General features: G+C 38.2%; 3 protein-coding genes across 14 annotated transcripts in view; 2 read left to right on the top strand and 1 right to left on the bottom strand.

Annotated features, from left to right (window-relative positions):
- The window catches only part of LOC100642629 (casein kinase I), a 63,358-nt gene extending 56,249 nt beyond the window's left edge, over positions 1-7,109 (top strand). For 7 of the 12 annotated variants that reach the window (XM_012319463.3, XM_012319451.3, XM_020865733.2 and 4 more), the window contains one exon: positions 228-7,109. In XM_012319463.3, coding sequence (XP_012174853.1) covers positions 228-297 — 70 coding nt within the window. In that variant the 3' untranslated portion in view covers positions 298-7,109. The remainder of the gene's footprint in view (positions 1-227) is intronic. The other 5 variants (XM_048414459.1, XM_012319457.3, XM_048414461.1 and 2 more) reach the window with 2 other exon arrangements.
- On the bottom strand, positions 7,107-8,749 carry LOC100642749. Its single transcript, XM_012319476.3, has 4 exons — positions 8,219-8,749; positions 7,980-8,145; positions 7,700-7,903; positions 7,107-7,631 (listed from the first exon to the last, which is right to left on the bottom strand). The coding sequence occupies exons 1-4, from the start codon at positions 8,400-8,402 to the stop codon at positions 7,424-7,426; spliced, it is 762 nt and encodes a 253-aa protein (XP_012174866.2). The 5' UTR covers positions 8,403-8,749; the 3' UTR covers positions 7,107-7,423.
- On the top strand, positions 8,684-14,774 carry LOC100643558. The gene is made up of 6 exons (XM_012320295.3): positions 8,684-9,515; positions 9,585-12,282; positions 12,420-12,527; positions 12,681-12,896; positions 13,200-13,520; positions 13,727-14,774. Exons 1-6 carry the CDS (start codon positions 9,445-9,447, stop codon positions 13,880-13,882), a joined length of 3,570 nt encoding a protein of 1,189 aa, XP_012175685.3. The 5' UTR covers positions 8,684-9,444; the 3' UTR covers positions 13,883-14,774.
- The last annotated feature ends 1,102 nt before the right edge of the window (positions 14,775-15,876 follow it).

Below are 15,876 nucleotides of genomic sequence, written 5' to 3' on the forward strand. Positions count from 1 at the left end.
CGTAACCGTAACCCTAGATCCATTGTTTGCCTTTTTGTTTCTCTATGTCTTTTTATTTGACGAGTGGCCTGTGTGTCGATTGTTTGTTTGGAATTAATCCTTTAGTCTCTAGCAAATTGATTTGAGAAAAGAACTCGGTTTGTCGCCGCTTTAGAATGCCTTGTCGTGCTGCATGTTGGTGTCATAGCGTAAGGCGATCAAAAGAAGACGACTCTAAGTCCTATTAGTGTTTGGTTTATTTGCAGATGCTGTTGTTTCTTCAAGCGGAAGAAGAAGAAAAGTGGAAGACAAAAGTGACTGTCTGTTATCGTCAGTCTTGGGGGGGACAATACAGTGCGCGTGTAACAGAAGTGCAGATGAAGTTTTTTTTGGAAAACGTGTTGCGGCAGTGCGCGAAGAAACCCGTGGACAAGAAAAAGCTGCAGTTGATCCGGAATGAGGGAGGCCGTTACCTTGCTACATGCCGGAAGTCGACCCGCTTCTCAAGATTCGGTGCTGCACACCATCGTCACGATGTCATGCCGCCGTCGTTATCAAATTAAAACCACCACACAGCCATCATTATTACTGCTATTATTATTGCTATTATTATCGTTATTATTACCACGATTAACTTTGCTCTTCTTCTTTTCGTTCTTACAATTATTATTACGATTATTATTAATATTATATTATTATTATATTATTTTATTATTTTATTATTATTATCGTTTAGCTGATTATTATTGTCACTTCGTCTACGATCATCGTTTAAAGCGAATCGAACATCGTTTATTAATGTCGATGTTACCGAATACACTGTAAACTTGTCACTGCTGACTGAGGATAATTTTAACCGTCGATCCCAACCGTTTAGTACTGGTAAATCGTTCCACCTACGTTACTATACGCGTATAACAGTAAGGAATTGACGTGCCGATGGTGAAAGAACGCGTTTTGTGCCTACGACTCTTTCATCTTGTACCGCGGTGGCGCACTTTTCAACACGCCGTCATTGCAAAAATGTGTTACGATACGTGTATTAAATCGTAAAAAAAAAAAGTTGAAGCTGAGATCTCATTTTACTCAAAGCCCCGGATAACGAGCGTAGCGTACTCCTGCTTGTATCGAACTTTATAAACAAATTACTTGTGAAGTCTGATCGACTGGAAAGGCATGAAACTGAAAAGGTAAACGCGTTTGCGTATGCTTAACTCCGATCAGTCACAAGCACGTTCAGTACGACAACATTTTCCAAGTTCTTGATCGTTTCAATTAACTTCTTCTTATTTTCCTTTCAACGATCACGAGAAGCAGACGATCGAGTAGGATTGAAATTCACGTATCATTTTCGCACGTATTTTTCGATTTCATCGTTTCACATTCGAATCTTCCAAATGTTTTGTCTTTTCGCTGTCGCTGAGAGTTTGACAAGTAGTTTCTCGTTTAATGGAAGATTATATCCTTTTAAGTTCATCTTGTATGGTACACGAGATATAACAGTATTAACGCTATCTGTAGGTAGCAGCGGATACGTGCTAAATTGCACTCACCGTATTTTAGTTAACAATTTTTAACTAATTTTATTTTACGCCTACACTGCCTGTCGTTATTCTATATAAGTACACGATTATACGTGAAAACATTACACTGACTGTACATAAAATATATCGAGAACTATTTTGCTACGGAGCTGCATATGCTTTATATCGATTGTTTTAGTTGATCGCATATCATTTACCGAGCTTCGTATAACAAAACGACTGTTCAAATTATCAATATATATCCTGGAAATGGAGCGATATAAAAGTGATCGTAATTCTAAGCAGTTCGATTTCGGTTTCATGCCTTCCGTGAATTTATCACGTAAAAGCTATACGTCGCAGAAATCATTCAAATTACATTTTACATAACATATCGAAACACAAAGAAAAGAGAAATTACAAATTTTCCTCTGTAGATTCTAATATCTACCGTGAAAATTGAATAGGACGTAGATCAACAAATTATACACATGTATTCGACACAGTTGATCCGTGTTCTACCCAAAACACGAAGATTCGGGAAACTTTCTTGAATCGTATCTTAGCGTCTATAAAAGGACTCGTTCATTTCGGAGTAATTTTTTTATTCTTGAAACACACGTGTTTAAACAAAGATAATTATTAGAAATGTAACAAAAAAAAAAAGAGAACCAAAGTATGCTTGTAATTGAATATACATCAATATAGGTTTGATTTTAAAGCAATAAAAATACAAACTTTTATCGTCTCTGTTTAACTCTACAAAAGAAAATAAAACAGAATTTCCTTGGAACGAATCGTTGTCTGCTAAATCAACGCGAATACAACTGGATTTAAAACCAAAAGAAAATAAAGAGAGAGAGAGGGAGAAAAAGGAATATAAAACTGTACGTGACATAGTTATACAGTACTGTGCACTTACTTTGTGGAAGACTTTCTCGAGAGCTTATTTAATATGTTTGTGCCACGAAGTTACGAGAAGAAGAGCGTTACGATGTGATATATGCAAATTCCCGTGGATGTTCTGAAAATGCACCCAAGCAATGAAGAGATTACTTAACGTGAAAATATGCGCGCGATGGCGAAGGGGAAAAGGATCTTGTCAGCCTTGCCGATTAAACGAGCAAGTAAGAACATTTGATGTGTTGATAGTACCGGATGTTTTGTTACAAATTTTCAACATCGTTAAGTACGTCGTTGAAGGAAGTTATACGTTTCAAACGAATTTATTCGTTTTACTCGAGCAGACATACTATGAATTGAGAAACTTGTATTGTTCGTTTATTTGCAGGCTGATTAATAATAAAAAATTGAATTACTTCTTAGTCTCAAGTTTTCTATATATCTTGATATTAAATTTTCCTGGGGGATTCCCTGACGATACATGTTACGACATATGGGACGTAGATATTAAGATAACAAAATTCTTTTTGAGAAGTTAAAGAATTCTCGAAAAGTATGTACCGTGGTCGCGGAAAAATATGTCCTTTTATTTTTTACTAATTGTTTGTATGGCAAAGTGGAGTTATATAAAGAAGTTATATAAGAAGCGATAGATTTTCTAAAAATATTATTATCTATAAATATTCCCAATAACTTAGTATTACTTCATAGATGTACAAAAGATTGCTATTTGAAAGTAAACACATGTATCGTTATAAGTATAGTAGTAAAGGCAGAAGCAAATACACCATTTAACTGATAAAGGCAATAATGATAGTGAAAAATGAAACTATTGCTGTAATGTCATTACATCCCGTTAGATAATTGTTGACTGATAAAGAAAGTAAAGAAAAGACAGATTAGATGTCTTTGTGACGTGTCTTTTCCATAATTTTCTTCCACAGTAAAATTTTGTCTATTCGGGCAGTACTTCGCCAAATGAATTTGTAACAAAACGCAATCGATTGATCAACTAGAGAAAATTGTTAAACAACATCGACGGTTGTTTAATCGGCTGACTAGCATAGATGTTTTTCTTCTTGCAGGAATATTTTAAGAGGCGATGTAATCGGCAGACTGTCATTTGTCTGCGCGTGAAGACGGCGAGTACTAACTTTACCGTGTCCGAAGGTCCGAACTTCTACTAGTCTGGCCAACGATTGCGTACCACTGCCGAGCCATACCGATGTACCGTGTTAGCGTACCGTGAGTGCCCGTACACGTTGTATCCATTAATTATTGGCCAAGCACATCCGACGACGAAATGTTCGATGTACTTAGAACGAAAGCGAGAGCGCGGTGCACTAGAGAGAGAGAGAGAGAGAGATTGCAAACTAAAGGAAAGGAGAGAATGTATCACGATTTATGTAAAAACGAAAAAAACAAAAAAAAAAAAAAAGAGAAACTAACAAAGAAACGTTATGTCGCTAGCTTCTTCACACCTGTATGTATTACGCTGTTATTGGCCGTCGGATGTCTTGAAGTAATACGCTTAAATGGAGATGAGAACTAAACCTATTAACTTTGTGGATTTCCTCTCTCGTTATTATCTGTATCTTCCCACTGGGTATGTACCGAGAGTATTGTTCCTTTTATAAGCTTGCCAGCGCAAGTAAATGTCGAACAATCGGACGTTAGATTTGTGTACAGCGAAAGTGTGCGAATGCAAATGCTACGACGGAAGGAGAGAATGAGCGCGGTAATGTAAGACCTAGAGAAAACATAGAAAAGAGGTATCGATTGGCGGAGTGAAAGAGAACAAATTCAGAGTACCAGAGTGATGGAAGGACAAAGAGAAGAGGAAGGAGATCCCGTTGTCCTCCAGTGTGTATGCTTTCATGTGGAAAGAGAACGAATCTTCGTGTTACTCGAATGCTTAAGAAGCTAATGCCTCTTACGTTTTCTTACTTTTTCGTTACTAGTATCGTTTGTAAGCATGATCTCTCGATGGAACATATACGACACAAACATACACATACAAACATATGCACACACACCAAATTTCGCGATTAGGGTATATATTAGTAATGAATTCCAAAATTAAGAAACGGAGTTATCTGCGTGAGAGGAGAAAGGAAGAGAGCACGCGCAAGAGAATGAAAGTGAGAACGTGTGAAAGAAAGAAAGAAAGAAAAATGCGCGAGTGAATCTTGTGGAAACGAGAGAGTCTCCGTATTTATATCGCTATCCAGCCACATATCGTTGGCGTGATTATGCTGCAACTATGTTGCAATTTAGCTTGTAGTCTTTTTTTTAGTCGATTTTTCATGTGTCACCAGTTTTTAAATACAACACGACTGACTGCTGGTTAAGTATGGTTGTGAGCGATTAAGAAAATGTTTCCTTATCTTATCCGGGATGTATGTCCCTTTTTCTTAACGATATTTTTGTTTTCTTATTCATTCTTGTACTTCGTATAGAAAAGGTTGTTATGCTCGTCCCAATGACGAATTCGATCGTCCATTACTAATGATAGAACAATGATTGAGTTTGAAAACGATTATTTGTATATTTGTAAAATGGTGCGAATAGATCGGACCGAGATCAATGTATGTATGTGTCTTTCATTTCCTCGCTTTTAAAGAGTTGCTACAACTCGCGACTTATCGTTCGTTTTTCAATTATGAGAACGACAAGCGGTCATGTTCCAGCAAGACTCGAGCTGATCGCAAATCGATCCGTAGAGGATACGTGATTTCCGTTGCGTTTCTTTTTTCAATCGTTTGTTTTGTAATTAATACAAAGCGAAATTTATTATTTTTAATCATGTATTGAAAAATCTACTTGATATTTTCTTTTCTTGTATCGATTATATAAGACTTGTTCCTTAATTATTTCTTTAACCCTGACTATTTTTTGTGTGCATTCTGTGCATGGAACTGGTATCTTCTTTAATTGTTCCATTACATGTATTTCCAATTCGTTTTCATTGTAAGGCAAGGGCTAAAGTTTGTAAAGCTATTATTAAATTTTGATCTGTCTTGAAAATATTTGCCTTGGAATGTTAGTAACATTTATTTAAAAAAAAAAAACGCATTCAATTATAGCTAATATGTTAATCAACGCGTCGCGTTTTTTGTAGTGAATTTTTCACGTGATACATTTCGCTCTGCGAACATGATCTAGATAATGTACGATTAGTGTGCGTTTTAATTATTATTATAAAAGTTTGTGTAGCATGTATTCGTTGTTAAAGCATTCTGCAGCTTGTGTTCGATGATTATTTGCCATTTATATGGAATTGGCAGCTCATGTGCATTATGATAGTATGCCCATGTAATGAGTGTGATTGATGACGTTATAGAAATTTTGAGAAGTTTATCGATATAGTGAGGAGACGTTATGCTATGGAAAGAAAAAATAAAAATCGGGCGACGATTAATTTTTGTAAATAGGAATTATTGGAATGGATATAGAAGTACGCACACGGAAACACGAAAAGTTAAAATATGTGAAATGTCGGATATCCGGACATGTATCAGCTTCAGATTATATATACATATACATATATGCATAAACGATATCAATAATGGCGATTACTAAGCTGTATTGTTACTACAGTAATTACCACTGTCTCGCAACGGCAGTGATCGACTAATTTTATTACCGCGTAATCATAAATGATGCCAGTGAGAAGTGAATGTGTTCTTTGTGACGAAATCGAACGAAGAAGAGTATGGATATCGCTAATGAATTATTCCATTTGCTAATTTATAGAGACAATTTAAAAGTATCGAAGATGCTTTTCGAAGATATTTTGTCCATTTCGTACATGTCTACAAACACAAAGACAATGACGTCTGAAGTTTTTGAGCGAGAATATTCTATTATATTAATGGAACGACATTGTTCACTTTTAACGTGCTTTTGTTATTCTATTAGTGGATTCGTTTTCTTTCCACTTACGAAACTAATAATCTATTAAAGATAAAAAAAAGAAGATTAATGTACATAGAAATTAAATTGTTTGAGTACTATTCCGATGGATTCTGTGTTTACGCCAGCAAGCGTTGGAATACGAGGGGCGGAGAGCGGTTTGCATCTTAATGGTGAAAAAACACGAGACTGAAAGACACACCGGACCATAAAAATTTCACGCGTTAAATTCACGTAACATAGATGATATAATGTAATTTACAAAATGGATCATGTCCTCATTAGTTTTGTCAACAAATGTGCACCTCTCTCCCCTACATAATACATTTCTATCGTACTTGTAAGCTGTGATTGAAATCCTATCTTTTAATTCGTAATCACTGGCTTACGAATTGTTATTTATCGACTAATATATATATATATATATATACCATATATATTTATGTGTATATATATATATATTATGTGTGTATATATATATGTATATATATATATACACATAAAACCGTCTGATAAAAATCGCTTTAATAGAATTTGAAAAAGACATTGAAATTGCGCGAAAATTTTTTCCTGTAAATAAGCGTTGTGCCTGCGCACTTAGTCAAACAAAAGAAGTTCTTACTGAATTTCTTGTATGTTTTTATTTTGACTATGCAAATTGACTACTTGACTATACGTTTGGAGCTTCTTTTATTCTCTTTTTCAACGCATATTGTAGAAAAAGAATTTGTTTCCAAAGCTTCAAGTTATATTAGTATGCGGTAAATAGAGAGAATACAAAAGATCTAATTTTTAAGTTTTTTTATTTTGTTTTAAGAATTTTCATTTCATATACATTTCTTCTATAAAACAAAAGAAAATGATACATGATGTGCTTTAAAGTTTCTTCATCCTTTACAATGATCTTAGTATTTACATTACATTAACAAAAAAGTTTGTACCTAATAATAGCAAAAGTGTTTTATTTAAAAAGTACTGTAGTATGTTTTATTTGAAATCTTGTTCTTACTTGATATATTGTTGCATAAAAAATATAGTACAAGCTAAAGTACAAAAGTAATAAATGATATAAAATGTTACATAAATATTATTCTTTTAAATATTTAGCTGCTTTTATTTTCTTTGTTCTCAAAATTACTTTGAGACATTTTTAGCACTGTTTCAATATTAACTAACTCTCTATGTTCTTCTAGCATTTGTACAAAAAATGGATCTTTATATAACATATGATTAGAAGCAGCAATAAAATTTACAATTAATTTTTTCATTATATTAATATTTCTTATAGTTCTATTTGTTTTTTCCTTATTTCTGAAAACATTTAGTAAAATTTGAGTTAAAAATCTCACTAATGTATTATTAAGCGCATATGTACTTACATTGCTAACTGAGGGTTTATTTCTTTTAGTTTTTTGTTGCAAATTTCTTCCTGTTCCTTCAAAAATTTTTTGTGCTCAAACAATGCATTGCGACATTGTATTTTTAATTCTAACTGCTCCTTTATTGCATTGTCTATTTCCTCTTGTATTATTAAAATATTGTCGTTCAAACTAAAAAGCTTACGCATATATGCATAAATTTTTCTAAAAACATATTAGAGCAGTTAAATATTTTCTTCCATTCTAAATTTTCAAGTTTAGATCGTTTGATTCTTTGTACCTTTGCATATCACTGTTACCCTCTTTGCCTTCCAAAATAGCTTGAATGCTATGGGAATGAAGACATAGTTTAATCGCTGTATTTGTTATAAGAGAACTTGCTGTTGCTTCATGCAAATTTGTTACTGTGTCTCTTAGATCTTCCACTGGTTCTTCAGCTGCTGTATCTAAAATTATGGTAGAACGTAATGTTTACACCATCAAGGTCTCTGGTTGGTATGTAATAATTTTATGACATACAAAAATCATGTTGTGCTTTAAGTGTCAATAACTTGGCATTTAGACACTTCAATAATTCTCGTGTGGCTGTAATTTTTTCTTCAATTGGTTTAAAATCTTCTATCGATATCGCTCCAATTGGAAAATTGGAAACACTTTTATTCAAGCATGCAACAGCATTTATTAAATCATCGAATTCTGACATTTTGTAATATAAATAAGAAACAAGGTAATTATTATTACATATTAGTTTGTAATGAGCATTTCTTTATGGTTACAACCATTTTGGTACAACTATCAAAATATCAAAAAGTTCCTAGATTTCTGTAACTGGTAAGTTTTAGTTTGTAATAAGACAGGGTTTCTAAGAAGAGTTACATTTATTTAAAAAAATAGTTATTTCTACATTACTATGGGCTAATACATAGAAGGATAGAATTATGAAAAGTTTGATCTACATAGTTATTTTTTTGTAATATAATAGACGAGGTACAGAATAAACGTGACATGCAATGCTTTTTCGAGTACGACGTTTTGGGGTTTACCTGAACTTCTTACCATTTTCGTGTCACATGTTATGTTATCGATCACGCGATGTTATCGATCCATTAGAGTACTAGAATCACTGATAGAATGACAGACGCGACACAGAACAGATGTAACCTGCAATACTTTTTCGTGTCTCACGTGTTTGGTGTCGCCTGACTCCCTTATCATTTTCATGTCACATGCGATATTATCGATTGAGTATAGTACCGATTTGAATTAAAAGTCTTTTATCAGGTTATTGTATGATACAGTCAGTGATTGAAATAGATAGAATCTCAAACCATATGCACGTAGTATAATGAGTATAAATATATGTATGATCCACATGGAATTTGTGACGGTGCTGGCCCAAAAAACCAAAAAACGTCACGTTAAGAGGTAACGAATTGAAAGAAGAAAACTGCTGTTACTACGTCTAACAATACTCTACGACTGTCGATCGGTTAGAAACTCCATGACATATCTTCATACGGTATTCTCTATACAATTAGTATACAATGTAACCCCTGTAGAACATCGTCACATTCTCGACATGTGATGTATGTCCTGAATTTGGTCAAAATTTGTTTGATCGATAGTTGAAATCAAATATTTGAAGGAACTTCGTAGACGTAAGGTTAATGGTTAGGTTTAAAAATATTCCTTGTAAATAGATAGTGAACGTGTACACGTTTAAATATATTCGAGATTTTCGCAATATGAGTGGCTCGTGTAAACGGGAACCTAAGAAGCAGAACGATTGCAGAAGTAAGAAAATCACTGGAAAAAGGTACGTAACTTATAGAACTACTTCTACATTAATGCGAATATACTTGACGAAAATTTCATTTATTGACAGATGGGAATATCCGATCGCAAAATCGAAGGAATACTGGGAGAAATTCTGCGACGACGAAGAGAAGAGACTGATCATAGTAAGAAACCCTTCCCTTCAATTATCCTATCGTACCTTTTCCAAAAACGATTCACAACTTATTGATCTTAATTCGGATATTCAGGATAAAATATCTAATCGGAATTTTTTCTCTAACTCTTATTCAGACGATTGCGATGCGTCCGATAATTCTTTGCACAAATTGCTTCCCATAAGGTCAAACTTTAAGTCGAATAGGTATTGGAATTGCGACGCCACGAAATCGTATCCAAAATCGATACTAAAGGGATCGTTTCGAGCTGCTCCAAAAAGTTTGCATACAACGGCTTGCCTTACCACATCGTCTAAAGTTGTACGAATTCCAAAATTAGATAGCCACGATCCTCAACCTAGTTCCCGGAAAATTCGCCCAGGTAAAGTGGATCATATTCGGACTTCTTTCAATGTCCAAAATGAACGGAAGGTACAAGGAGAAAATTTCCCGACTCTGCCAATTCTCGGTGCATACCCTACGACGTCTGATCTCCGATTGAAATTGACAAAATTACAGAAACATTTAAGATTACTGGACGAAGAGGGCCGCGAGACGAAGGATCGAACACGCGACAAAATTGTCAAAGCAGAAGATAAGAAATTTGTGCCAGATTTTCGATCTACGACGAATCAAATCAAAGAAGAAAATGAAGATACATTAACGGCTGAAGATTACTTAAAGTATTCCGCTCGTTTTGCCTACAAGGCGTTGAAGCGTTTAACGAAGAACAAAGATCTGGATTTCAAATTCAAACCTTTCGACGATCTGCAAGAAGAACAAGTTTTGAAATTAGGAGACGGTTCTTTCGCGAGTGACGATGGAAAACGAGAGCTCCCAAGGATTAAACGCATCGAGAAAGATAAGCAAAGCGAAGAATCTTCAAATGTTCACGATTTGCAGACGATTTCTGAAGAGAAGTCGCTCGAGGATTCAGAATTCACGCGCACTGACGTCCAATGTCCATCTTTGAAATCCGACGAGACAATTTCACGAAGCATTTCTACGGGATCGCGTTACACATCTGGGCCAAGTCCAGAATTCGTGTACCCGGAGGACCGGGAAAATCCATCGAGTCGTATTCTTTCGTCAATTCCAAAATTATCCAATTTCCCAAGGAGGAATCGCGACAAATGTTTACCGTGTATGTATAAATCGTTGGAAACTCCGCTGCAACGAAAAGTATCTCTACCTAGAACCGCTTTGCGAAGAATCATCGCCGAAGAGACCAAAGTGGTATCACCCACGGATTCGTTAGAAGATAGCGACTCGAGTTCTCTGAACATACCAAACTTCGAGGACCAAGTGGAAAGAGTTTTGACCGACGAAGTTGATACGGCGCACGTTAGATTTGAATGCGACGTTGCATTCGTAGAATCTGATGACTTTGAAAACGCGGTCGAGGTTGCGGATGCCGTTTGCTCTCTCGAAGAAGACCAAGTAGGAAAAGGACTAACGGACGAAGCGGAGAGAAAAAGTATCCCAGAGTCAGAGCCTTCGTCTAATGTGATCGCGAAGAAAGCCAAAGAGGATCGACGAGACGATGACACGACTTTGACGAATTTAAACGAAGCTACGATAGAACTTGCGCGTGTTACGTCTCTGGAACGAACGAAGGTCCCCTCTTCGTCTCGCAGCATAAGCTCCGATGAAGACGATTCGATTGTAGTTTCGGTCAGCGACGATCTACCCAAGCCGAAATACTTAGTACCCTGTCATGCCCCCACGAATTTCAGGCCGAGCTTAGAGCCCCTGCGAGCTTTAAGAAGCAGAAAACCGACGACTCTGCAAGATCGAATTGCCTTGCTCGAGTCGACGCCATTGAAGAAAAGCGTTTCCATCGATATTTACGGCGACATTTTGGGAAGATCAAGAGCCATGCCTGGAGAAGTCCTTGAGAAGGAGGAAACAGGCGAGGACGAGAGGCCACCTCCGCCTCCTTTAACGAAAGCAAAATCCGTGCTGGACAAACTGATGCTTGGAAATGGCGAAGCAAGTACGGCAAAGCAACGACACGTTCTCAGAAAGGAAACCAGTTTCGCTGGTTTTTCTGTATCAATGGATACCCCGTCCAATAGCCCGGAAATATATCGGGACACGTCGAAGGCCGCATTACGAGAATTGGACGCTGCTCGTGACGACGGCCTTTTGAAAACATTATCCGCTACGGATTTCGCGAGAGCCCGGACGAAATTGCCGCTTACGCAACCGTACGAGATCGTAGAAATTTTGAAGAATCTCGATGAGAACGTTTCGTCGATAGATATGCTGGAAATATTGTGCAAAGAATTTTCGGAACGATTAAAGAACGATAGCGAAAACGCTGATTCGAACGCGAAAGAACGTAACAAGATGATTACGAATTTGACAAGGTTATTAGTCGATTCTAAACGTTATTTGTATCCTGATAAATTCCCCTCTAACTTATCTTTCTCCGTCAATCAGCCACCCGTGTGTAACTCCCGTCTCCTCAGACGTGTCCTACCTCGAAAGACTTACAATCTCGTAGCGCCTTTGCTGGGAATGCCGGAACAGCTTCCAAAGAAGAGGGAAGCTGTGTTCGAAGATCCGTTCGACATCGGTGAAACTCAAATTATCGAAGACACGTTGTCCACGCATGACAGTTTAGAAGTACGTTTGATATTCGTCTGTTCTTTTAAAGTAGAAAGCAAACGTCCTCGTATCGTGCGCTCACTATTTTTAGTTTAACAAGTTGCTCCACTTTGGTTCGTCTTTTTAAAGATAGCCTTTTTTTTATAATTATCAAGGTGCATCCACCGACACCGAGAGACACCGAATCGCTCGCTGACAAGGAGAAAGTGGGTCGTCGTAGATACAATCCTTACGCTCTATTTCTGATGAAACCAAGACGTAAGGTGCGATATCGGACTGATAGCGATGGAGTAATCTCCTAACGGCCAGGGAGGAAAAGAAAAAAAAAACGGAAAAAAGAAAAGAGAAAGAAAATGAAATAGAAAATGTCGGTCGAAAGGGAAGAAAAAAAGACAAATAATCTCTTTACGCGTCAGGTGGTTACGTGGCGTCCTTTGACGGAACGCGATCTCGAAGGCTACGATCCGGACGCTACGCTGGAAATGAGAGCCGAAAATTCGATGAGAAAGATATGCGAGGATTTTTGCCAATGGGTCGAAACTTTAGGCGGGACGGATAACGTCATCGACGAAGAGGTTCTCAGGGATATGTTTGAAATCGATTTCAACGCCGAAGCTTGCAGAGCGATGCAGGTTAAAGAGAAATATCGTTCATGCCCTTTATACGTATGCTCTTGAGACAGCTTTTAATCTTCCTAATATTTACTCGCTTCCTGCAAACGATTATTCACAGCGACGAACGATCGTACAGTCGGAGAATATTTAATTCCTGTTAAATATCGGCAACGAGTCTCTAATTACTTTGAACAGCACGTTTCGGAAGCAAGCATCCTCTTCCATTTGAATCTCGCGAGAAGTTTGCTCAGCTGTCTCGTTTAATTGCGTCTGAACACTTTATTCCTTGTTTTCATCTGTTCTCTTTTTTCTTTCAAACAGATGTCGATTCAGGAAATGCCGGTGGTACCTGCAGAGGTAGCTCTAACGAGAAACACACCCGGTGCGAGCAAGCTCACGATGACGAAGAAGCATGTAATGAAAGACGTGAAAGCGGAAGAAACACCGGCGAAAGTAAAAGCTTTTGGCACCGCTATACCTTGGAAGCTTCGATTCGTGCCGCCTAATAATCAGGTGCGAAAGAAATGGCTGCAATGCGAGAACGTGCCCCAGGATATCGAAACGATGGAAGTCGTTTGGAAAGATATATTGGATTTGAGAAGCGTACGAGGTTTCGTGGAATGGCTACAACAGCATCCGGAGGTAACAGCATCCGCGTTATTAATCGTACGATAAAATTTCCATAGATCAACGAAATCGTCGTCAGGTGTTCGTTCTCCGATTAACTCTTGTACCGTAACTCACCACGCTGTGTTAAAGACAGCGGATAATGAAAGCCATTGTTCGCGCGAGGATATACCATAACATTCCTAACGGATGTACCTGAATCCCCTTACTTATCGTTATAGGTACCACGGCCGCAAGCTTTGAAGAAAATCGCATCAATGGATATTAGCTCTTTAAGACTAATCGAAGACGACGAGAAGTTCGCGCATCTCGAACTGGATATTAATCAAATTAAGAGTCTGAGAGTGGCGATCAACGGTGACGATGTCTCGACGTAACGCGCGCGCGCGCGTATGTCTGTGCACGCGTGTGTGCCTCGTTCTTTATATCGCTGCTGCTCTTCGTTTTCACTGTGTCACACGAATATACCACACTTACCGATGAATGCATACAAGTATCTGTACGGGATTTTCCCTTTTATACCGATGCATCGAAACGAATTATTTCAATTTCCGTGAAATTTTCATAGCCTTCCATCTATCGCTGTGTGCGCCGGTGATTTAAATCGAACCGACGCATGAATATTTTAATTGCATATGATTGTGTGGCAGTAAATGTCGGGCGAATACAAAATGAGTATCCGAAACTGGCCCGCATTTCAGAATTTCTCGCCTCCGTTACGCTTATAAATGAACGAAATGTCTGTGTGTAACCGATACGACCAGCCGATGACACGATGTCAAAAGCCTATCCCCCACCTCTATCTATCCCCTTTTTGCGTACGAAACGAAGGGTTAACCTGCGAAGCTACGGAGCGATCAGTAGCGTCCAGCGAGAAATTTCGCAGCGCACCGTTCGATATCATTATTTGCACGAATATCGGGCAGTGAGCAGCGATTTCAATCCTACTGGAAAATGAAATATCCGAAGAGTTATAATATTGGAGGCGAGGTGCAGGGGGTGGGGGTGGCTGGTTATTTTCATCATCTCGTACGGTTGCAAATAAACTCTCGCGTATTTAATATAAAATATTGCCACAGCAAATAGAATTTTGAAAAACAAGAACGGCGGAGAGGTAAAAAATATGTCGAGGGATGAAAATAGGATTCGAAAGCGATTTCCATTCGAGAAACTGATGATTAACGGGTGTTCTGTTCGCCTACTTTGCGCTGGCAAAATGAAAACGAACGATGCTTTCAGCGCGACGATAATAAATAGCAAATAACACGATCCGATGTCAATCCAACCGATTCCTTTGACCACGAACGAATCGTCCTCGTTGTCGATGTCAATAGTTCCGCGAGCGACATAATACAAACGAGGCGTCGAGGAATATTGGAAATGTATCGCAGAAGCCGGGCGTCCTGTTGCCGTCTGCCAACGACAGCAGGGACACGGCATAGAATCATCGGCTTAACGCCGAAGCTACTTAAAATCGAAACCGGCAAAGAAGCTACGAAGTTCTATATGTCGCCTCTTTCGCGATTTATCCTCTCGTCGCTCGTTGCTTTTTCCTTTGACGAATCGCAACGAAACGAAGTCTCTAGTTTCTCAACGCCTCGTCGATCGAGCCTTAAAAATTCGAACGGCTCTCTGGCCAGATTTTTTTTAGAAATTATCGTATCACGTTGCTTTTCATACGTTAGTTGCGTGATTCTTTATGCTTCCTTTTCAAGGGATTTCCCATGAGATAGTATCCACGGGAGAAGAAGAGAGGGTGAGAAGGAAAAGACGACGACAACGACGACGACGACAAGAGAGCGAGCGAAGGAGACCTTAAAAAAGAAGCAGAAAGGGTACCGAAAAAGTCGACGAAGGGAAACGAGGAGGAAACCGCGGAAGCGGAAGAAGGACACCGCGCCATCATTGGCCATTGGCCATCCGTTTCGCTCCACTTGGAATAGAGACTTGCGCTCGACCGAGAAATTTAACAAGGCGCACGCTCCCTACTGACAATACCCAACTTTCTCACTCCCCCTCTTATGCCTGGATTTTAATTACTTCAATTTAAATCTTCGGCTTTCCTGTCATACAGACTCACGGCAAAGGATCACCGCGAGGTGATCGAACTCTGTGCATTGTGTCGCTCTTCGAGCAGACCGCAACCGAAAAAAGCTAAGAAGTAGAAAAAGGAAAGGAAGAGAAAAATAAGACGGCAAGTAATTGCGAGGCGACAGAAGCAAACCTACGTTATTCAGGGTGATTGGTTCTAGCTACCCGTACACAATCGTACACGACAATCAGCGTCGTTCTACATCGGCAATTACCGTTCGTAATACGGTTAGGTTACTGTCAGATCGCATTGGCATTCGCGCACTTGGATGCCTCGCCA

Source organism: Bombus terrestris, chromosome 2 (assembly GCF_910591885.1).
Source record: "Bombus terrestris chromosome 2, iyBomTerr1.2, whole genome shotgun sequence".
Taxonomy (NCBI): Eukaryota; Metazoa; Arthropoda; class Insecta; order Hymenoptera; family Apidae; genus Bombus; species Bombus terrestris.